Here is a 24883-nt window from a genome sequence, read left to right as displayed (position 1 = left end):
TTAAGCCGGTTTTATGCTCAGACTTGCAAAAGAAATGATGGTATGTTGACTAACTCTAGAAGGTGTGTACTAGTTTACTACATAATAAATATGGAGGCAATAGGGATGTGGCAAAGATGCATTGCTAATGTACTGATGGAACCCGTTTTTTCTTGCATCAGAGAAGCTAAGTATTCCAGTAAATTGGTAAAGTTACAAGAGTCACCTTCCAAAATAGTACAGCAGACCCTTAATACAGGAATATGTCGTAGTGCAGTGCACAACATTGTAGGGTATTTATGATGGTTGTGCTGTTTTCAGTCTCTGAATACCAAGAAAAAAGGAGAGTGAAAATAGTAGGAAACTTCTATCAGAGGTTCTGATAGTAAAAGAAAAAGATCCAGTGCATCTTTCCCAAGGGTATATGAATTTGGTGTTGTCATTTTACCTTGGCATGTTTCCCAAGGCAGACCAGTGGAATAAAGGCATCAAAGACTTTCTAAATGTGGCAGCTTAAGCTTTGCTGTAATTACAAAGTGCTCAAAGTAACTGAGCCATGGAATTCTGATTTCTCTGATGTGGTGCAGGCTGAAGTGTCAGGCCTCCTCTCTTCTTCATACAGAAAGAGGGTGAAATTTCCCTTGTTCTCCAAAATATTAAATAAGTGCATCTTCTAAAAGATCTCCTTATGTCAGTAGAGCTGAGACTTGTTTTGCCATCCTTTTCACTCTACAGAAGCAAGTAAGTGTCATTACTTGGTTTCTCCTGAGGGTAGATTTATAAACCTGCTTAGATACGTGGGGTTTCTTGTTAATTGTATGGAATCGAATAATCTTACTGAGATTAAAATGTATGGAAGAGGCTCAAAGGCAACTGAGCAGTGTAGTTACACACAAACAGTAAGTGTTTGAGGGATAAGAGTTAAGGGTTAAAATTTCAATTAAATATTTTTATCTTACTTGCATTTCATACTGTTGTCTGTTGTGTGACTTGGGAAACTTCTGAAATTGAATTTAAACAATGTATTTGTGTCGTGGTTTAACCCCAGCCAGCAACTAAGCACCATGCAGCCGCTCACTCACTCCCCCCGCCATCCAGTGGGATGGGGGAGAAAATCGGGAAAAGAAGTAAAACTTGTGGGTTGAGATAAGAACGGTTTAATAGAACAGAAAAGAAGAAACTAATAATGATAATGATAACACTAATAAAATCACAACAGTAGTAATAAAAGGATTGGAATGTACAAATGATGCGCAGGGCAATTGCTCACCACCCGCCGACCAACACCCAGCTACTCCCTGAGTGGCGATTCCCCGCCCCCACTTCCCAGTTCCTATATTAGATGGGACGTCCCATGGTATGGAATACACCGTTGGCCAGTTTGGGTCAGGTGCCCTGGCTGGGCATGAGAAGCTGAAAAATCCTTGACTATAGTCTAAACACTACTGAGCAACAACTGAAAACATCAGTGTTATCAACATTCTTCACATACTGAACTCAAAACATAGCACTGTACCAGCTACTAGGAAGACAGTTAACTCTATCCCAGCTGAAACCAGGACAATTTGCAATGCAGCTGTCTGAAACCAGTGTTTCTTTTTTATTTCCCAGCCATCCTTGCTTTTAGCTATACCTAAAGAATTCTCAGTTTGCTTAAATGGAGTAAGAAAAATGTTGCTTTTTACCTGACCATTTTTAAGTTCTCTGAAGGGTTCTCCAAAACTGGAGATAGATCTGGTGTTTAAAAGTGGTGGGTTTTTCTGTAGATTTGTGAAGAAAGCTGAGTATCAAAACTTCCTGATATGAGCTACTTAATGTCAAAGTACACTAGAGTAGCCCATTTCCTACAGCAGCAGTGTGCCCTTCTCAGAACTTCCATACTTGGGTAAGAAACAATGCCTTTTTTTTTTTTTCCCTCGTCACCAAAGAAATGTATGTCTATATGTGTATATTTCAGCTGTGAAAGAATCCTTGCCGACAGACCTTCAAACAAGAAAAGAGAGAGATGTTTTAAATGAACCTCGACAAAAGTTGCGAATATTTTACCAGGTATTGAAAAATAAGCATTAGAGGGTAAAACTAGACTCTAAATATTGCATGGAATTAAAATGTTCACTTCTCTTTTCAGTTGGGTGGAAATTTCCATTTGCCTTTTTAGTAGATGCCTTAAGAGGTCTCAGATTCACATATTAAGAGCCATTCCACATATTTCTTACAGGAAGTATTTTAGAAAACTAATCCTCCTGGGGGCACATCTGATGTTCCAAAATACAAAGGACATCTCTTGTTAGACATCTGGAGGGGGACAGGTGGTCTCCTAGGGGGAGAAAATTCTTGAAATACCAGTGTGTCAGTACACTGAGCTGATGTAGTGTTCCCAAGAATTTACTATTACTGTAGAGGTCTCCTGAAATTATGTCCAACTTTGTTTTGGGGGTTGGGAAGTTAATGAATGAAATGCATTTGATGCTAATACTACCTATTCCTTTGTTTGCATCAGTTCCTTTATAACAACAACACAAGACAGCAGACTGAAGCCCGAGATGACTTGCATTGCCCATGGTGCACACTGAACTGTCGGAAACTGTATAGTTTACTCAAACATCTTAAACTTTGTCACAGCAGATTTATCTTTAATTATGTTGTAAGTAATCTTTTTGTGATTTAGCACTACGAAACACTGTACAGTCTGTCACAGGTATTACATATGCAGTGATTCTGTTCCTAGCCTGCTAAGTTGTAGGACTGTATCTACAGGTTAAATGCAGCTTCCTTTGAATGTTACGCGAATGTTTGCGTGTTACATGGGGGAAAAAAAAAATCTTGTCGGTTTTATTTTTTTTTTTTTAAAATACATATATTTAAATAATGCTGATCACTGAAGGATGAATTCTGACTATAGCTGCTGCTTTTGCGTTAATGTATTCTTTTCATGTAGAAAAATGTAGATGTAGAAAGCAATGTAATCTACATTTGGTTGGAAGTCTCTTGAAGCTTCAGGAAATTTAGAAATGTTCTAATTTCTAGGGTGCTTGTTAGCAATCTTCTGCTGATATTTTCCTTAACTTTATAAGCAGTTCTATTCTGAGAGGTTTTATATAAAACAGTAAAATGGTACAAAGCAAGGAAGCTTTAGTATAATTTGTTTCTAGAGGTTAAAAATTATTTGGTGTTGTAAAAGGAAACTAGATCTATGTCAGGTTATTGATAGGATGATATTTAAGGTACTCAGAATTGAAAAGGTTACTTGTTTAAACCTCCTGATGTATTGTCATTACTGTTTGCTAAGTATATTTGCAATTATGTCTTTCAGTATCATCCAAAAGGTGCTAGGATAGATGTGTCTATCAATGAGTGTTATGATGGCTCCTATGCAGGAAATCCCCAGGATATCCATCGTCAACCTGGATTTGCCTTCAGTCGCAATGGACCAGTCAAAAGAACTCCTATCACACACATACTTGTTTGCAGGTAGGGAGATGGAAAACAAGGTCTATCTGTATTTGTGTAATAACAGCATATGGACTGGATTTGTGAAACCTAGGGATTTGTAAATCTGTAGGTGCACATAAACAGTGTTACATTTCACTATCATTGAAGTACAGTGGTTTATGACTAAATAAGATGTTATTGAATGATGATAACTTCACCCGTGATTTTTCCTACATCTTTTCAACTGAGGTATTTATTCATAATGATGTAACTTCTTCACTGCTGGCGATTCCCCCCCCCAACATTTTTGCAAGCTAGAGCTTGGAAGAATAATTTGTATTAATCAGTTACAGTTCTTAGAATTTGCATATTTGATATGATAGTTGAAAGCAGTTACTTTTTTTTCCCTTCTGCTAGGCCAAAGCGTACGAAAGCAAGTATGTCAGAATTTCTTGAATCTGAAGATGGAGAAGTAGAACAGCAGCGAACATACAGCAGTGGGCACAATCGGCTGTATTTCCACAGTGACACATGTTTACCTCTCCGTCCACAAGAAATGGAAGTAGACAGTGAAGATGAAAAGGACCCTGAGTGGCTACGGGAGAAAACCATTACTGTAATTATTCCATTTATACAAAACTATTTTATATGGATTGTGGTTTTTAAAAGATGGTCTGCAGTTGTTGTAGGGAACAAACAGGGCATATATTGTGAAAATGATGCATTTACTTTAAGAGTAAGTAGAAAATTTTGTGATGCTGAGCCAATAATGATAGAAATTCACGGAATCAAAGTTTGTATTTTCAAGTATGTCCTTAGTTGCAAAGCTAGCTAGCTTTGTTCACATGTGTCCTAACAAGTTTTCATTGTTTGTGGCTGGTTTTCTCCTTCAAAGAGGAGATGCTGGTATCACAGGAGTACACAGTGGGGTGTGTATATAATACAGAAGTAATTTATCATCACAGGTCTCTACATGATAGGACGTTTGACTGCAGTGCCTGAATTTTCATCAGTAGTTATTTCTGTGATGTATAGGTGGCATAAATTGAATTTTAGGTGTGCTTTCACTACTTGTCAGCAGACGTGCAGTTCTGATGGGTGTGTTTGTTTCTTTTCCTATCCTTTCTCCCAATCCTTCATTTCTCCAGCAAATTGAAGAATTTTCTGATGTTAACGAAGGAGAGAAAGAAGTGATGAAATTATGGAATCTTCATGTTATGAAGCACGGGTATGTTACTATGCTTAGTTTTGATACAAATAAATTACGGTATAGATTTGGTTGACCATTTTGCATTGCAATTCACTAAGTACTTAAAATTCAGTTAGCTTAGTTGTTTAGGAAAGGATCATTAAAGGATAATTTGGTAACAAGCTTTTGACTGTTTTAAGTTTTTTAGAAATGTTCTTGTGCCTAGTAGCCCTACGGCTTTGAAAAGAAAAAACATTGCAGATGTTGAGACTATGTAATGGATGGTCTATGCAGCTACCCTACAATATGGTTTATCAATGTATCTTTTTTTAAAAAAATGTTCTACTTGCATAATGATGGCTTTCTAATTTGACAGGTTTATTGCTGACAATCAAATGAATCATGCCTGTATGCTGTTTGTTGAAAATTACGGACAAAAAATAATTAAGAAGAACTTGTGTCGAAACTTTATGCTACATTTGGTCAGCATGCATGACTTTAACCTCATCAGCATAATGTCAATAGACAAAGCTGTTGCCAGGCTCCGAGAGATGCAGCAGAAGTTGGAGAAAGGAGAATCGGCCTCCCCAACGGATGAGGAATCTTCTGAGGAACAAAGTGGGACAACAAATGGATATAGTGAAAATAATATGAGAGAGAGAATTTCAGAAATGGATAGCATCTCAGGTGTCACAAAACAGAGCAAGAAACAAAAGCTCTGAAGTCAAAAGTCAATTGCCATTCAACGGACAAGCATTGAAGTGACATTCTAGGGTGCATGAGCTCTATAAAGAATTACACACAAAAATACAGATTCCAAACAGGCACTGGTGGATGGAAATAAATGATTTCAACAAGGATATTGTTTTAACAGGGTTTCTATTCAGTTAATTATGCAAGTACTACATGTATATCGGTTTTGGTGATGTAATGACAATATTCTAAGAGTTTGAGCATGAAGAGCAATATGAAAATCTTTTTGTAATTTTAGTAATTAGTGTCTTAAGAACTTTATGGAATTTACATAATTTAAGTATATGTAAAACCGTTTTTATATTAAGATTTTTGCATCTGTATCTGGCTGTTTTTCCTACCATGAAGTTGTGAAACATTGGGGAAAGGGGACTGGGATACAGTTTCTGCTTTTCTTATTTAGAAACTCTCCAGTTAGCTTTTTGTGAAAATAACGTCACACTTTTAAAGTTTAACCTTGATCCTTGTATTTGAAATCATTTATCTATTGATCATAAATTACAAATTAATTTTTTTTTTTACACTAAAATTATCAAAGTTGGCGAACTTAGCACTTCCTTTGTCTTGTGCCTGTTTGGAAAGATCTTGGCTTTTCATGTTACAGACACAGTGAAGTACCACCTTGGCTTTTTGAGGTTACCAGCAGTTTGGTTTTCGTGGATAATTCTGATGTATTGATCACCCAGTGTACCATTTTAAACTTGAACATTAGCTCCTTTATATTTTTATTACACATTTACACAGCTACACAACTATTTGATGTAAACCCTTTTTACTGGGGTTCCGCATCATAGTGTGCCATGCTAAAGCCGAGAGTCTATAGTCAGTATGTAGGCATTACGTCAATTAACTTCTTTTGAAGTTTATGCCTGCTGTTTTGCCTGAGTACAGACTGCAAGTCCAGGCCATAGGTTTAGCTTTGGCTTTTGAGATGCCACTCTTGAGGGAAAAATGCACTGTAAAATTGGACCAGAAAATGTGTTGCACTTCTTATGCAAGTACTCTGTGATGTATTGTATTCAATACAGATACTAAGATGCTGACTAAACTATATTTGAGCAGTTTTGCACTGCTGTTAACACATTTTATGCATACGTTTACAGATTTTTTCCAATGGAAAGTGGTTTCACTACTGGTACAGTATCAGCACCGAAGGGTTTATTCCAGCAAGCACTGTGGTTGAGTGACATCACCTCAATTTTTTATTATCCTTAAAATATTGCATTTTTCATATTCTTTATTTATAAAGGAACAATGCTGCTGTAAATACAGGTATTTTTAATTTTTTATTTCATTCCATCACCATGAGATGCAGTTCCCTATTTGTTTAAGGGGTATATAAGCTTTCTAATGGTGTCTTCAGAAATTTATAAAATGTAAATACTGATTTTGATGGTCCTTAAGATGTGTTTAACTGTGAGACTATTTAACTAATGGTGTGGATGTGATTTGTCATCCAGTATTAAGTTCTTAGTCACTGATTTTGTGTACAAAATAGGAAAGAGGGAAACTGCAGCTTTCATTACAAACTTCTTGAATTTGCCAGCTCTCTGAGTTTTAGCAAACTCTAATTATGCCTCTGGATAGTACATCAAGCATTTCTCTCTGGCTTTAATTTGCTAAAGCTGTGCACATATGTAAAAAAATAGATTATTTTAGGGGAGATGTAGTTCTAGAATTATTGCTTATGTCATTTCTTAAGCAGTTATGCTCTTAATGCTTAAAAGAAGGCTAGCATTGTTTGCACAAAAAGTTGGTGATCCCCCCAAAAATAGTAATGAAATTACTTCTGTCCAGTAAACTTTGTATGTCATGTCAATTTATAATAAAAGCTGAAAAAATCCCTTTGTTTTCTATTTATAAAGATGCCTTTTCTATATGTACCTTTGATAGATTTTGAAGATACCATGTAAGCTGGTTAAAAAGAATTTGAATGGTACAGTAGATGTAAAAACAAAACAAAACCCCAAACAAAAAAAACCAAAACAAGTTCAGTTGTTTAAATGAACCATTGTTTTTACATTAAATGTTTTATTTGAAATCAGCTTTTGTACATAAAGTTCAGTAATATAAAATCTGCCATGATGGTTGTCCCGCTCATTTTGTGTGCATGCAGAAAGGCCACAAGCAACACCTTGTATAAACTTTCTCTTCTGCATGTCTTTTAAAATTTGGATACATGTTCTTCCTTTGCCAGGTTGTTACAAAGGTAGCAAAGTTTCTGTCCAGTCTTTTTGTTATATTTAATGTGTCTCCATAAATTACCAGGTTTTTAGTTGGATTATAAAAACTTCTACTCTCCTGTCTTGGGGGCAGGACTGAGTTCCTGAGATAAATCTGTTAAGTTGTGTATTACTGTTTAGAACTGTAATTTATATAACTGAAAATGAAACATCACTTGTGTCAGCTATAAAAATAGGACTTGTGTGGCTTTTTACATGCAAGTGGTTAATGTTTCAAACAGATTTTACAAGACAGTTTATTTAGAGCAAAATTTAAATCAGTATCAGTTGAAAACAGTGCTTCTCTGGGACTGTAGAGGATGGATATTCCAGGTACTACAGAACAAAATGAGTAAGGAATTGCACTGCTTGGCCAAATAGTGACTGTTGAATAGCAGACACTGAAAACCTTTTTCCATGTTAGAAATAATTCAGATACTGAAATACAGGATATCACAGATAAACTCTGTAAACTGGACTTCAGACTGCAGTTGTTGGGTATGCTTTCATCTCTAAAATTGGCAAGGTTCTTCTAATCTACCCTTTAGTATGTTCATGGCAGATTTTAATGATGTTTTATATTTGGTGATTATCTTAACACAACAGGACTGTGAACCCCAGGTTGGAACCTAACATGACTTGAATACTTAATTCAGTGCATTAAATACTATATTCAAAATTGTTAGATGGATTTGTTAACCTTATGTGTATGTTGCTTTGAGTGTGTCTTGAATATAGTCCTTGAATTTTTGGGGGGTGGGGTAAAGATGGACTGCCTGGAATGAAGCAGTTGCGAATAATCTGAACTGTTCTGATTCCTTTACTAATCACCAAAACAAAACCCCCAAACCATACAACCCACCCCAAAGCAGCAATTTGACTTTACTTTTGCGAATGCAGGAGCCATTCTGTGAGGACAATTTTGACAATATTGTTCAAAGTTAAGTATTTCTTAATTCACAGAACAGTTTGGTGCCATCATCAACCGGTGCTTGAATGAAGGTGTTCCTGTTGGACCAGATCCTGGTTATAAATCTGATACTGCATGGTTTCACAACTGAGAAAACAAGAAATCTGAATGAAGTAGGTAAGTCTGCCTTCCATGATTCTGATACCTGCTGTTCTTAAGTTGCTTGATTTGAGACCGAAGATGCTCTCTTTAGGAGAAATACTTGGCATCTTACCCTGGAGAAAGTTCTTCATATGAATGGTGTATTTATGAGAGAAAGCTACCAAGTCGGCAGCCTGATTTCTGGTTTCACAAGTTATTTTTCCTTTAGTAAAGCTGTGTGTTAGTTCAACGTGGACTTTATTTGAAGGGGATTAAATACCTCTGCTTCTTGCTCAGTAACGGTGGCCAAAAACTACTATTGTATGAGTTGCACCATTTAATGCAGCAGTAAGGAGATGGGAACAATAAACCAGAAAAATTAGCTGTGGAGTATTGAGGAAAGTAGTTTACAGATGCTGTAACTAATTTTTAAAAAAGGAGGAAAAATTATTTCTGTAAGAGATTTCAGCTAAGATCTAAACTTCAGCTGGAAATAAAGGTAAGTGCACAAGTGAGAAACCTGGAAAAATTGTTGAGGACTTCTGAGGGACAAAAGATGGGGAAAAAAACAAGGGGGAGAAGCTCTTAAAGACGGCTGCAGCACTATAGAATACATTTTCTTATTAGAATGCAGTGATGCTCCAGCTTTATGCCCCAATAAATAATTTACTAGACCATACATGGTTGAGGGATAAAACTTTATTTAAAAAAAATTTCAAATTTCACTTGACACATAAGTCTTAGTTGAGGTAAGTGAATGTTCTAGCTTAAGAAAACAACTTTCAGGATTGGATTTCATAAGCAGTTAACACTCTGTTGCTTGCAAGGCTCCAAGAGCTAGAGGTGAAAAATTGTAAAGGAAGTGTCAAGTTTTCTATCTAGCTGAACTCTGCTGTGGAAGAACAGAATTTCAACCTTTTTAATTCAAGCCTCTTCTGCTTCTTTGCATACTTTAACTCAGGTCTCTTGCCCTGAGACTCTTCACCCCTCCCAGGTCTCAAAGGTGCAGCTCCAAGAGGTGGTTGAACAGTACCTAATTTGCAATTTGGACAGCTAGGCTTATGCTAAGTTTAAAAAAATGACTAAAAACCCAACCATACCCAACCCACGATTGGCAAGCTGCCCTTGTTCAACGTACAGCTAAAGACTAAAGTCAGAAAAACTGTTTCTTCTCTTGCCATCCTCAGCTCTCAGGGGGCACAGTAGGGGCCTCCAGTGGCCCTTCACAGTCATCTTAAGCTGCTTTGTATGTGTATTCTGAACAAACTGACAAGGCATTACCATCTCTGGAAGTACCTGAATTCAAGGCTTAAGCTTCATTTTCTAACATGCAAGTAAATATCCTGCAGAATCAATAGTCTGACTAGCCCCTCCAAAAGCAGATGAAAAGGTACCTGAGCTGTTGATACCTCAGAAGTGTAGATACAATTTTAGTTTCCATATGGTAAAAATACTAAGTTACAAGTAGTACCTGAAGTATGTAAGTGACATTACCAGCACTACTAAATGGAGCAAGATTTAAGCTGGCTGCTAGCTAGAGTGCCAGCCTGACCCTCTCTAAACAGGACTGATACTGTTTGATCATCTACTGAACCTTCTTGGCTACAGGAAAAGAATCGTATTTTAGAAGTATTGAAAATACTCTTCATAGGATAATTAGAGAGAACACTGAAAGTACAGGATAAGCTAGTATTTTCTTACTCCCTAACACTGAAATAGTTAAGCTTGAAAAACTGAGAATACTGCAGGCTTTTTGTTGCTAACAGTGGATAATCTTACCTGCAGGTGTCCAGTCTTCCTCACTTCAGGTCTTATAGTAAATTCCAACCTAACTCTATGTGCAAATTCTTTGCATCCATCTGAATCTATTGTAAATGTTGTAAATACCAACAGCCATTTGCCTTTTCTGAAATTCTCGTACCCCTACTACAGATGCCTGGGGAAAAAATGCAGGCATAGACAATTAATCTTTTTGTACTGATAATGTAAGTATGGGGGATAATAATCCAATGTGAATTAAGCTTTTAATGCTAGCATAGAGGGCTAACGTAGCATGTTGACACTGCAGGAAAAAGGGCAGAATGATTGTCTAGGCTTTATAAAAATACTGCTATTCTAACATGCTAAAATACATTTAATTGAATTTGAGGTAAGAAGGCCCTCAATGAGCATTACTTCAAAATATTTAAGTCCAGTAGTATTGCAATCTTTTGACCAGGAATAGGTTCTCTTTGATAAGCTCATTATAAATCTTAGTTGCTCCTTAGGGAAAATAGTGGTAACTTTACCTAACTTCTGCATTCAAAGTCAATTAATTCATATTTTCTTTTCCCATCCTATTACATGGAGGAGACAGTTAAATTACCAACATCTGCTACATTTTGACTGCCACGGGTTAAATCTCTGCCAGCAGGGTCTGCCTGAAGCCCATCTCCGTTACCTCCCATAGTGGATCTCCAGCAGCAGTCCCAGCTTGCTTGGGCAGCCTAGTCTGTCCCCAGTCCTCAGACCATAATCCTGTGCTATTGCATGTGAATGCAAGGTGTTCCCAGGTAGCTATTGGGATTTCCAGGAATCCTGCACATCAGAATAGCACCTCCCTTGTCTCTGTTGTTGGACAATAGAAAGAATGTTGTCTCTAAGTCTTAGAAGGGCTCTGTGAGGAATCATGGCTGCCAATCTGCATGTCATGCCTAAGTACTAAATCACTAAGACTTGCTCTGACATAGGCTACACAGTAAATATAACTAGGGAAGACAGAGCAGATAAGGATAACTGTCCTACTCTAGGTATTGGTCTAGTTTGAGGCAAGCATCTGCATTAAGTTGATGTAAGCATCACCATGCAACTACTCTAGAAAAATATATTCCAAGTGACAACACAGAAAACAGTTCAAGAAATATCTCAAAATAAGGCACTTAAGTGAGACATTAACAGACTGGCTACATATTTAAACAGACATTATGGCTCAGACATCCTTGCTCTGGAGGAATGAACAGTACCATGCATGAAAGAAATGGCTGTTGCAGAACCCACTATCCATTCATACTATTAAGGCAGCATTGTGTACAAGGAAGCATAGCAGGATATCACTGCTCTAAATACTTTGTTCTTTTTGAGTGGTATAAATAAAACTTTGGTCCTTATCACCCCCCTAAATGTTTACAGGCTTATTTCACAGAGCAGCAGCATTAAGCAAAGTTAATTCTACACAATACACGTACCCTGAGACTAGAGTACAATGAAATACTGACAAAAATCAAGTCTGGAGGAAAAAAGGGAAAGGGCTTATGGACTGCTTAAATTAATTTGCCTACGCAAATACCTGCTTCTAACTTTTTCCAGAGTAACAAATCCAATGTTTCACAATTGTTTTTCTTTAAATGAATCCAGCAGGAAGTACAATATAGTGGAGTTCAAGTAGTATAAAGACAGGTTTTTGTTAACAGATTGTTGATGTCAAACAGCTGGAAGCCCAGGTTTTAACATTACACTTTACAGCAAGAACAAAAATCCCTTCACTCACTGCTAAAACACCAAAACTTTCCAGCCTGGGTATGAAAACGAACATCCAAAATACAAAGAGACACAGCATTGATCAAGTACCCAGTCAAAGACCACTTCTCTGTTGTTAGAGCTAATGGTTACTCGAAGCTTGAAGTTCCCTCCCTCGTTGCTGGAAGGCCCTAACTGCACAACTTCCATGTCAAATGTCACAGTTGATCCAGAAGTAACAGCAGGCAGTTGGTTTGTCATCTCTTTTCCATTTACAAATACTGCCCCTGAAACAGTCAAGATATCAAATATCATTTCTCAGTTCCTGTACTTACTAACATGGAACACTATGTCTCCCTATTTTTTTTGCAGGCAAATAGAAATGGAAAGCAACCCTGCCACATTCCTTTTCGTCACATCAAACAGGCTGCACTAACTGCAAGCAGGAAAAGGAAACCTATGCTCTCACCAAAGATTTTAACTGCACAAGCAGTATGTACATAAAACATGGATGAAGTTGCTTATATGTGATCCAGGGATATAAAGAACCAGGGGCTATGGGTTTTGAGAAAGGAAAACAAAAAAAATTCACACTCTTCAATTACATGATTCAGACTCACCATTTGTGCTAATGCACACAGCTTTATCCCGCTGCAAAGAATCATAGCCGTTCTGCTGCTCCACACACACTCCAAGGCTGTCTCGTCTGTCTGGCTGTCCCACAGTTTCAATTCTACCAGGCAAAAAGTTAAGTCAAACCCTGAAGCTTTAAATCAAAACAGACAATGAAATCCAAACAGTAATACCCTGTCATACCAGACCTCTGTACTGTGCTCCAGGGCTTTCAACAAATTCATCCAACCTTTTGGGGAGATCCCTGTTGAATGACCTGAAGTCCTACCAGCTTTCCCAGCAGCTTCACTGAGTAATGCTTTCTCTATTAATCTGTACAAAACATGAATCTGCTTCCTGCAAGCTTTCATTGCTATTTAATAAACTTCTCCACTGTCACAGCTTAGAGTCTTTTGAAATTATTTCCAGTTGTCTGAAACAACCAATATGTGCAAAACTACAATCATCTATACCAGATTACTGGTCAATATCTTGTATTATGGCAAGATGGCTGTAGTTTCAGCAAGTATTTAATAAGCATGACTAAAACGGGGGTTTTGAACCCTGCTATGTTCTGCTGTAAAGGGGTGGGGGCGGAAGGTTGATGTGTTTTGGTGGTGAAGGGTTGTTGGGTTTGAGGGTGTGTGTGGGTTGTTTCGGGTTTTTTTTCATAAATTAGCTTTGTGCAAATGTGTATTAAAAACAACGCCCAGAAGACCATTTACAAGTCTGGCTTCTGTTCAGCTGCATTTAGGATTTTGGTCCTGAGAAAGAATCTCCAAAGAAAAAGCAAACAAGTTGTGCAAATGACCTGGGACACAGTTCCCTTTGGGCCCTCTGCAAGGCCTGCACAGTTTATACACTGAAGGGCTCTTCTGTATTTGAGTCCTTTCTCTCGTACTGCCATCTCTCAAAGGTGCTAAATCATACTTTAGAGAGAGCCTGAGTGACTTGGGAAACTTTTCTAGAAAAGTAAAACAGCATTTATTTTCATTACAGCTTGAGAGAAAGAGCAGCACTGATACATGGTTGTTGCCAAACAACAGAAAAACTTAAGCAGAAGCTTTTAAGAACTGGAATAAACTGGGCAGTGGACTGGCACACAATGGGTTAACTCTTTCAAGACAAACAAGGAAGATAAAATTGGTTACTTTTGCACTCTATTAGGTTTTTTAGTCCCCTGGGAACATCACTAAGATAGCAAAACCCTTGTACTGTAAAGCAAAGAAAAAAATTTAAATATCCAAGAAGCTTTTAATTTAGAAATGATCCGCAATGTTTTCCCAAAACAACTTTAAAGGAGATTTCAAATTCATCTCACTACTCCACTTTAGATTGTAAACTCTGCCTGAGTTACTGGTGAGGTTTTATAAACAGCTATTTATTAGTGAACTTGAGGGGTAAAGCCTTTGTGCTTAAGTAACATTAATTCATGTCATCCCTAGTTAAGGGAGCCTTTCTTGAGTTGGAAATAAGCATTTTTACAGGCACAAGAATGACCAAAAATGGATAACTATAAACCCATTAAAAAGTAGAAATTTTATCATGTCAATCTGTAATCCACACTTACTCATATATTATAGACCCCTTTTGCAAAGCACTAAGGTAACCTGGACCAGCAGCAGTAGGAAGAAAAAAGCATCAAAGAAATAAGACAACAGCAAATACTGAGGAGCAAGAGTACACCCAGCGGGGGGAGCGTTTACACAGGAGACAGTCTAGGACCAGCTGAACGTTTTAGATTCAGCTCTCTCAGTGAATCCAGGCTCAGGCCATGTTTTTCATCATGCACTTCTGTATTCATCACACCCAGGCTTTCCAGCATCAGGGCTACCATCCCCACACCGCTGCCCTCACTCCAAGAGAGCAGACTGGGCTGCATGCTAACGCAAAGTAGGAAAGAGCCAAACCTTCCTTACACCATAAAGAGGAAGCACGATCCGAGTGCCTAAGAAAACAGCCAACCTGTAATTCTGCAGTAGCTTTCCTCCTCTCACACACATAGGGAAGAGGGCCAGGATCTGGTATAGATCACCATTCCTTTCCTTACTAGGTTTTGATTTTCCAGCAATTGATAACCAGCCCAAGACAAAGAGCCCCCATACAGTACAGAGCATCACTGCACAATCTCCTAAGCTTTGCTTTACTAGGCTGATTTTTCCTATCATGTTAGCAAAGTTATTCTCCAGCCTCTGTGATCCCTGGGACTTAAAATTTTAAAAAGCCTACAGAATACGTGGTAGGAACAATGCTCAGTGGGACACTTTTCAAATCCCTTCTCACCACTTCCAATGCTGCAGAGCACAACCTTGCCTCTGTCACTGTAGCACACACAGTTCAACCACCACCAGTTTCCATTTGCCTCAGACCACAGACAAGTGAATCTGCAGGTGATCACATGTGCTTCCTTTATATTAGCTGTCAGTAGAATTGTGGGTTCCTGACAAAGTCAGCATGATCTTCATATGGCACCTGCTGGATGATCCCAAATCGCCAGATTGGCCAGACTGACTGTGTGGCTCCCCACTGCAAGCAAAAGCTTTAAAGAAGGACAGCTGCAGAGCAGGTCAGTGGAGAAATGTTCCTTTTCCTAAGGGCAGCTCCCTGAAGGCTGCAAAGGAACAGGATGAGTCTTGACTTAAAGCAATGATGTTTTCCTACTTGTCCAAATGCTTCGCCTCAGAGGATAACTGAAGCAGTCTATCTTTAAAAAGCAGATAAAAAGCATTGCGTTTATTGCAGCTTCACTTTCCACTGATGAGGTATGCCTGTGGCCTGAACACGCAAAAAGAATACAAAGCTGCTTCACAAATACCTGTAACATGAACCTTGCTTATTTGGTTTGTTCTGCAAGCCACTTATCCTCTTGTGAATACACTTTTGTTTCAACAGATGGAGAAAGCCAAGCGCCAAGTATTACATCTCCCTGCTCAGGAAAATCTCACACACTTTCAAACAGGAAGCTACTCTTGGACCTTCCAAGAGGAACACAACCGATTTTTGAGGTTGTCTTCAATCTTAAGATTTGTGTCATTATAGTTCTTGTGGACATGTGCTTATTAGTGCTCTGCTATCCTGAAACAATCTCCTCTTGGAGAGGAGTCCACATTACCAAAATGTAAAGCAAAAGATTTTCATATGCTACCAATAAAAAAAGATAAAAGGCATTGGTCTGAAAGAGAACCAAGGGAAACCTCAAAGTTCTGCCTTTAATTTCACAGGCATTTCTGAGCCAAGAGATGTTAAATCTAGCAACAGATTTCAAATGAAAGCTTTAGATCTTTTTATTCCATCTTAGATGGGGCAACTGAATACATCCTCATACTACAACCATCTAAAGTTAAGATTAGTTATCAGGAAGGGAGAAATGAAACACCATGGAGTAAGTTATAAAAATATAATGAACGACCCCCTTAAACTGCCTTTGGGGGGTTGCCTACTGTACAGCAAGTAGTTTTATTTAACCAGGGAAAGATGGAATAAAGCTTCAGAGTCTCTGAGGTCTGTAATTACAACTGACATATCCACAAGGACATTCCTCATACCCTGTTAAACAACATCATCTCAGGGATAGGACTACAGGCAGCAAAGCTGCCAAGGTTTTTAATCACATTCTGTGTCAAATGGAAAGCTTGAATTCCACAAGATCCCTTCTCCACTCAGTATTTTTCTAATGCCAGTTTCAAGCAGTAGTCTGATCAGCACTAGTTATCTCAGATGTTTAAGACATCAGTGCCAGACTGTCATCCCTACCTGTCCCAACAGCATATATAATGTTTTCATGACCAAATCCTGCAAAGCTTGTGGATACTCTGGGAAGAAAAGCACCCACTGACCCAAGGTTAAAAAGAATCAATGGCAAGCCTCCACTGACTTCTGACCAGCCAGTAACAGCTGCTAAAAAACTGGAGGAAGTTCAACATTCCACAGATTTGCTCAGCACGAGCTGTATTTATCATCCTTCAGGAGTTCGCTCGTCTCTTTTAGATAGGTGCAGGTCCTACAAAAACATCAGGTGTTTTCCTAAAGAGCCAGGAAGTAGAAGAGAAGGATGTTCAGACTTTACCCAGACACACTACTTTGACTGGGGCTGAGCTGATGTAAAACTCAAATATGCACCATGACTCAGATTTACATACAATTGAGATGTAACAGACTAGAGAAGGAAGCTTGGCTCACAGGAGATGCACCAGACAACAGCTACCCAGAAAGTACTTGCCTGAATGTTAATGTTTGCCCACAGAAATAAGTAGGAGCTTTGGAGTAGAGCACACCGCATGACTGAGAATCATTTCGAAGTGCTATGTTTCTTCGACTGCTCAAGCTGTAACCCTCCAAACCAGCTGTCCATTCTTAAAATAAAAGAAAAAAAAAAAGAAAAAGGCATGAAAAGTGTGAACCTCAACTTGACCACCTACTGTCTGTGCAAAACCAAATCAGTTGCAATGTCTGCTCAGTTTACCTCATATGAAGCTTAAGCTATATTAAGAACAGAGGCTAGTTTTGCCGCCTTCTGATGGAGATTTCTTTTTCAAATAATTTGCAATTACAAAAAATATTTCCCAGCTCACAGAATTCACCAGAAGTTCACTCTTTGCTGCAATCCCTGCAAAGTCATATTGTAGGCAAAGGAAAACCTTCATTACCCACTGCCCTTAAAAATTTGCAAGTGAAGAGAAAACTTAGGTTTTACTCTCTCCAAGATAAGAGCTTGTTACGAGACTGCAGGTCAAAAAAAATGCTTAGGTAGGGGTGAAGGAGAAGGAAAAAAAATGCTTCAGTTCTAGCTCATTGATGCTTTCCAAGGCAAAGCAGTGAGCTACCTGCTGGAAAGGCTCACTAACTGTCCCTCACACTAGGAAGCAAAGAATAAATTGTAGGATGAAAGGATAGTTCATCATACATTACACATATACATCATAGCTAAGGACGTCCCACCATCATACAAAAAGCAGCTCCATAAGTCATTCAGCTATAGACCTTCAGGAGCGCTGTGCTGATGACACAGGCTTAAGATGAAGATGAACAGCAGCAAAACAATACCATGGGGAACTAGCGTGGTACGGCCGATCTGAGGAACACTCCATGGACTCCACTCTTGCCGTCCATCTCCGCGGGCACAGACTCTGAACTGGTAATCAACATTAGGATCAATATGCAGCACTATGAACTCTGTCTCCGAGCCGACATACACATCTTCAAAGTGGCTGGCAGTACTCTTACGATATTGCAGTCGGTAATCTTGTGGTATGAAGTCATCATCCACCTAGAGAAACATTTATTGCATTAATAAAGGACCCCCTCTTTTTTTTCTTTTGCCCCTGAAGTGGCACCCATTAGGATAGTGCTGCAGGCTGTCAAAGGCAATTCTGAGTCGCAAGGTATTAAAGAGCAGAAAGCATGCCTTATAGAAAATAAAATCAGTGTCTGAACCAACTAATACAAAAAGTATAAGAATTATTTGATTACAGTTTAAAAGTATCTATAGGAGAAGAAACATTTAACAGGCAGCTTTTCAATCTAGCAGAGATATAACAAGATCCTTCAGCCAAAAGCTGAAGACAAATTTGCCAAAGAAATTCAGTGCCAGTTTTTAACAGCAGGGGAAACTCACTATTATTCTTCATAAACTGTTCCAGGGAATGACTTTCAACTCTTTGATAATCTCTAAGTCGAAAGAGATTTTTTAATTTTTTTTTTTCCCCACAAAAGTTCTACTATGCCCCAAGCATGACCAAATTCAGGGACCTCCTCTATAGCATAGAAAATCAGACCACATGTGATAGTAGTGCCTATGGTTTTGTAACCTGAGTCCACATCCTTGACAAGGTAAGGGTGGCTGACCAATGGCTGGCTGTTGCTAGAAAAACAAGTTTGTTTAATGCTGCCAAGGAGCGTAGTAGAGCTGTCCAACAACAACTAAACCTCACCAGATCACAGCAGTGATTTACTCAAAAATAGTTTTTGTGTATTGAAGAAAAAGGCTACTTGACTAGCTAATGCCTATTAAAATATTTTTTCTTTCTATCCACTGCATCTCCCTAAGAACACAAACATGTTTAGGTGTAAAAGCATAACCGAACAGGTTCAGCCTCATCCTGGGTCTGCTATAGCATCTTCAAAGGGAACAAAAGCATCAGCCCAGCAACAAAGTTCCATCTGAGAGTGGTTGGCTGTTAGGGCCACACAAACAAACCCCTCACTTCCACAGCACAATTGGCTACGTGCAAATCACCTCTGTCAGAAACATGCACACCAGGAATTCTTGGCCTTGTTTGTACAACAGTATCACAGACAGATTACACTCTAGTAATTTGTTTAGAGGGAAGAGTATTTGAAGGAGTTGTTTCCTGCTTGCCCGGCACCTGGCACTTGCTTAAGCATGGGAAGCAGGGGTAGCAGTGTTTTCAGCTACCCCTCCCAACTTTCCCACAAACAGGGAAGGCGACTGTGAGGCAGAGGTGCATCAGCAGGTCGGCCCTTTCTACCTGCAGATGGGAGCAGGTAGAGTCCAACAGCAAGAGTCTAATGTACAAGTGTCACTACCAGGCAGACACAAACCCTAGCGCCAACCACAACATCACTAGATTACCTTGCCTTTAAATTAGGCCATTACCATAAAAATCTCTTCTAAAGTTTCTAACTGAACACTGGAGTGGACTATTCCTTTGAAGGCAGTAGAGAATCCAGAATGAAAGTGGCTTTTTCAGTTTCTTTCAACAAAACTGAAATCTGAATGATCCTCACCCAGGATATTTTACCTACCTTACACCATCGGACTAAAATACCTCCAGGCTTCTCAACAAATTCCTCTAGCTGTACAGGTGGTCGAGATGCCACAGTTCCATGTCTGAATATTTGATTTTTCAATATAGTAAGAAGGCAGTCATCCAACTGGGCAGATAAACAAGGCACGTCAACCAAGGAGGGCACTTCTGGTAAGCTGAGAAAGGAAAGTTTGCTGTAATGAAAGGGGCCAGCTTCTACAAATTCATATTTTGTCCATACACATGAATCTGTGCAGATATGCAAAGAGAGAACAGCTGCAGAAATTGGCATGTGCATTTCAAACTTAAAAGACTCAGAAAACATTGTGTTTCAGCCCTAACCAGACTGCCTGTTTCTCAGTAAATACTCTGAAATACAGGCTGTTCCACAAGGAGTGGGTTTCATTGTTCATAAATAAACAGCCTATATTTCTACAGACCATATGGAGGTTGAAAACTACTCCATCCTGTGACTGCTAGCCCCAAAGAAAGCCTATGAAACAAGTGACAGTAACACCTCAAATGAATCTTTTAATGCAGTGGAGTGGAAGGCTTTTGTTTCAGAGGAGAAAAGATCCCCTATACAAGAAGAGCACATGTGCTGCTGCCTCAGATCACCTCAGTGTGTCAGTATCTTACCTATCTAGCTGAATATGTAAAGCTTTTTTTGTAAAGCTGCAAAGTTTCTCATTCTGTTGTCCCACATCTCCATGGACTGCACTCTCTCCTGGAATCAAATGGTAAAAATATTCCTAATGAGAAAACGTCCAAGAAAGACATTCTTTGCTTCAAAGAATAACTAGTTCTGACATGAACAACCAATTAAACATGAAGCATTCTCAGCACTTTTGCTAGACACTTAGCTAGAAAATACAATTATAGTTAACAATATAAAGCCTATCTAGCAACTTTTGAAGCTCTCAAAGCTTCCTGTAGACACACCCAAAACAGATGTAATAATTTGCCTCAGGTATCAGACAGTAGCAGAACTGGGGTCAGATGCCAGAAATTAGGATTATTAATCCCTTCCTCCACCTGCTTTAAAGGAAGAAAAAACCAAAGCACCTTCACTGAGCAGAAAACAAAAAAGCAGGAGCTTAAAAGCAAAAAATAATTTCAACCATTGTGCTGTTTGCTACAATCTAAATGGTAACTATTGTCATAATGAAGGAAATAATCCATGCATTAAAGTGTGGAGATAAATAGAAATCTTTTCATAAGCTTTCCATATAAAGTAGCATCCCACACTTCAGCTTACAGAGACGTACGCTCCATTCTCCTATCTGATGACTTTATGGTAATTTACAACATAAGCAAGCTCAGTCCTTTTCCAAATGGAGGATTACAAACATTACAAATCTCTAAAGAAAAGCATACGTCATAATTGGCAGCAGGAGATTTAATAACCATGGAGCTTAACTCCTTTCTGACTCAGATGCAACAGCTGCTCATTTTGACAACGCGACTTAGCAATGCTTGTACTGCTACAGAGGGAATGGTGACCCGCAGAATAGGAGGTGCACGGGTAGTCAGGTTCTCATGAGATCTGATAGAAACTCATGTAAACACAGGCAATCTTTGCCACCACCCTGTGATTCGTAACTTGAGACAAAGTAAAACCAAGGTGACTACCGGCTGTCCCAGAGGTTGTGGTGCTAAAAAAACCAAAAAACAACAACAAAAAAAACCCCAAACACGCCACAACAAATTAATTCTTAAATATTGTCACTACTCCTGTGAGCAGGAGGCAGAGCGCTATCAAGCCAGCATGCTCTTTAAGTGCAAAGCTCATGTCTGAGTGGAAGCTGGTAGATTTCCTACTCATGGGAGACTGCTCTATGCACTTTAGTTCACAAAACTGAGATCATGTTGAAAGAAAGTTAAAGTTGCGACACGAGAACAATGCAAGGAAACTGCCAACATACTCATGGCTCAGACATGCTCCCAGTAGGTTCTCCAGTGTGGGGAAAGCAGACAAGAGTGACGTTCCTTTCTGGCTAGGTACTTAGCATCAGTAGGGTACAAACTGGCCCTTAGAGTAATACTCCACAAGTCCGTTTTTGTCTGCCTCATCCTCAGACTTTTTGGAGAAATTTTTCTCATGCAGTGGCCATTTCATTCTTCCACTGTCCCCCATCAACAGTCAACATAATCACACTTAGCAGGAAAGATAATCTGTTTACTTCAGCTGCTATTCCACTGAGACACAAATAACTTCCTTCAGCCAACAGAGATATTTTGTTATTATGGTACCCAAGATGTGTTTTATTTCAAAGTAGCCTGACATAATCCTCTTTCAAGCATGGAGAGATGCAGGACACCTCTGCAGTGAGATGTTTCCTAAGTAGGTACTTCCTGCCCTTGTGGAGAGGCTACACTGACATACGCACGCCCCGGGATTGGAGCGAAATATTTAAATATGGATTTGTAGGAGATAATATTGATCAGCTCTTCACTACATCTACCCAACTTTAACCTTTTCTTAACATTTGGTTTGAGAGAAGTCCAAAGTGAGCCAAATATGCTGATCATAACAGTCTTCAAGAGAAGACACACTGGAAGGTAGAGCCAAGACTTAGTATCAGGTCCTGCCTTACCTTCCCGGAGCAGATCATCAGCTGTACTGACTCCATGCTCTATTAGCTTCTGGCATTCATCCAAGGGTTTGATACTGTCTTGTTCTATAGCATCCACTTCCTGCAGCAGTGACATCAGTCGCTCATCCAACAGCTTCTTTAGGGTCCCTTTCAAATCATTAAAATGTTGCTCAAGTACATCTCTGGTCAATGTTGCACTTTCTCTGATCTAAATTCAGGTAACAGAGAGAAGGATTCAGGATAAAGGCAAAGGCCATGCACATCTTTTATTTTTCTGAACCACCTCATCTGCATCTGCTGGAGAAAAGCGGTGCATGAAATCAACTTTGAAAGAAGGACCACTGGCAGTTCACAAACTAGTGTAGTCATTTTTAGCACATGTACAGCAGGGAAGGAGGCAAAGAAACTAGTCTGGACAAGGGGAAGAGTATATTAACTAAGCAAAATACAAACTGGCTTAGGTGTACTTCAATGAAGGAATTTTTCTTGTCAGAAAATCCAAATGCTCTGTAGGTCTTCTCCCTACCGCCCCTCAAAACTGCTGTGATCCTGTTAAAAAACCACCCTGCTAGCATATACAGGTAATCCTCATGGGAAAGAAAAAGATATCAGGCTTTTAGAAGACTATCTAGGAGCACTTTTCCAGGCCCTATGACGTCACTGGATTTTTAAAGTCCTTGTAGAGCTGCTTTCTTTTCAATTTTTTTTTTAAATAGCCACCTTTGGTTTGTCTGTGCTCCAGGGTTACAGGGCAGGGTGAACAGCAAGTCTGTTTTGATTCTGGAACAACTAGACCACAGAAGGTTCTACAAGTGCTTATTAAAATGTTTGCAAACTTGCTGAATCTGACTTTTAGGGAAGAAAACACATTTGAACACCCCTGAGCTAAAGATGCAAAAGTCAGAAGTAAAGATCTCCCTATGAAAAACTTTTCTAAGTCACATGCACAAGGAAATGCTGCAACATGCACACGGCCTTACACGTAATTTCTAGATCTTTAGAAGTATAGACAACCAACACAGGAAGTGTTCTGGTTAGGTAAAATAAATTTCCTCTTCAAGTAATATTCATGAACGTCTGCAGCTGCCACACAGCTCGGTTTCCCTTCTCCTGTTATTTTAACGCTTGAGAAGAAAAAGGAAGTATTTAGCTTCATGAAGGGGTGGGGCAGAGGAAGACAGAACAGTCACTTCTCTAAGCCCATTACCTCCATTACATGCAGATACAAATTCAACAAGTCAGCCTCAGAATTACAGATACTACTAGCTACACAGAAGAGGAAATGCAAGTCCCTGAACATACAGAGCTGCACGAAGACTGTTGAAAATCGTGTCCCATTGGTCCAAAAGAAAAGGATGCAATGAAAGTGTTCTAAAGCGCTTCTCCTATCACATTGGCCCAACAGTCCCCAAATAATAAAGCTTCCGCTATCTGAAGCCCTAATCCAAGACATTCAGCACTTCTGGACACAAGGAATTCTTGGACACGTGTTGTGTGGCTGATTCTTTGTGGACAAAACAACACGTGGTCCTGAAGATGGGAAGAGAGAAAACAGAAACATGCACACAAGCCAAGAAGTTCCCCCAGGGAGGACAAGGAAAGAAAGGTAAGCTAACTAAGCACTGACAGTCACTGCAGAAAGGCAAATTGGCTCCCTCTCAATGCATTTTGAGTTATCAGGCAACACTCTGAGATGACAAGGTTTGGATTAAAGACGGTCACGAACAACTCATTTTCTTAAGTAGCTTGCGGTTTTGAAGATGACTAATTTAATGTATAGTGATCGCCCACATTCACTCAGTAGCAGGACACTAACCTAGCAGATTTATAGCAGATTTCTATGCTAATGGAATCTGCTGCAGGAACATTATCAGGTCACCACGGAAACATTTTCTGAGTTTTGCTTTGTTTTCTTTTTTTATTCACCCCTTGCAGAGTTGAATCAAAGATTGTAAGGCATTGGCTCTAGTCTGCAAAAACTAAAACACTGAGAGGATGTCTTAGAGAAACCAGTCCTTTCCTGGCTCTCCGCAATCTCCCTGCCCGCAGTTGCCTATCTTATCACGCATCTTCAGCGTGGAGTGGGTGGGTTACTAGTCCCAGTGAAAACTCTCCCCTGGCGCCAGCGCACAGCTGCAGAAAAACCAGCTAACCTGGAATGTTGGCAACACTTAGACGCGACCCACAGAGTACGTGACCCACCGAGTTTGATGCATGGGGACAGCAGACTTGAGGAGAGCAACCAAACGGGAGCATAACTGGCCTAGGCAGCTATCTTTTAGATGTGAGGGGCAGAAGACAAGCGTGACGCTCCCTATAAAATAAGACTTAGCATCCCAACCGCTTTTGAAAACGTAGTTCCTTTAGACAGCTTTTATTTTTGCCTCCCTATCGTCCCAGAAAACCAGGCTCCGTTCCGTAACAGACTTCAGCTCGCACCCCTTTCCCTTCCCGGTACTTCCTACCCCCACCCGTTCCCAAGTCCTCCAAGGCAAGGCGCACCTTTCCCCGCAGCGTGTGCGGGACCACCGGGGTCACCGCAGCCCTCGCCCACCCCCGGTCCTGCGGGATTCCCCCCCCTTCCCTTCACCTCCCCCAGCCAAGCTCTAACAGGCTGCCGCCCGCACCCTGCTGAGGGGGTTTCCACACAAAAACACGGCTCCGGGTGAGAAGAGCAGGACCGGGCACCGCCGCCGCCACCACCCCTCACAGCCCGGGCAACCCCGTCCCGTTTCCCCAACCTGGTTCCGCGCCTGGTGCAGCCCCCGCAGCCGCTGCTCCAGCTC

The 24883-nt window shown here is 39.7% G+C and overlaps 2 protein-coding genes across 2 annotated transcripts in view; one reads left to right on the top strand and one right to left on the bottom strand.

The window, feature by feature from the left end:
• The window catches only part of SUZ12 (SUZ12 polycomb repressive complex 2 subunit), a 34169-nt gene extending 23670 nt beyond the window's left edge, over positions 1–10499 (top strand). Inside the window, exons 10-15 of the mRNA XM_010578656.1 lie at positions 1937–2028; positions 2480–2623; positions 3293–3450; positions 3829–4027; positions 4560–4639; positions 4977–10499. Of these exons, the coding sequence (XP_010576958.1) occupies positions 1937–2028; positions 2480–2623; positions 3293–3450; positions 3829–4027; positions 4560–4639; positions 4977–5322 (1019 nt within the window). The 3' untranslated portion in view covers positions 5323–10499. The remainder of the gene's footprint in view (positions 1–1936; positions 2029–2479; positions 2624–3292; positions 3451–3828; positions 4028–4559; positions 4640–4976) is intronic.
• CRLF3 (cytokine receptor-like factor 3) overlaps positions 10495–24883 on the bottom strand; it is a 14712-nt gene continuing 323 nt past the window's right edge. The window contains exons 2-9 of the mRNA XM_010578742.1: positions 24839–24880; positions 22098–22305; positions 20140–20227; positions 19499–19676; positions 17777–17999; positions 16953–17085; positions 12742–12854; positions 10495–12408 (exon numbers count right to left, since the gene is read on the bottom strand). Coding sequence (XP_010577044.1) covers positions 12155–12408; positions 12742–12854; positions 16953–17085; positions 17777–17999; positions 19499–19676; positions 20140–20227; positions 22098–22305; positions 24839–24880 — 1239 coding nt within the window. The 3' untranslated portion in view covers positions 10495–12154. The remainder of the gene's footprint in view (positions 12409–12741; positions 12855–16952; positions 17086–17776; positions 18000–19498; positions 19677–20139; positions 20228–22097; positions 22306–24838; positions 24881–24883) is intronic.

This window comes from Haliaeetus leucocephalus, unplaced genomic scaffold (assembly GCF_000737465.1).
Source record: "Haliaeetus leucocephalus isolate CR32 unplaced genomic scaffold, Haliaeetus_leucocephalus-4.0 Scaffold646, whole genome shotgun sequence".
Classification (NCBI taxonomy): domain Eukaryota; kingdom Metazoa; phylum Chordata; class Aves; order Accipitriformes; family Accipitridae; genus Haliaeetus; species Haliaeetus leucocephalus.
Note: the sequence above shows the minus strand (reverse complement) of the source record. Positions and strands in the feature narration are given on the sequence as shown.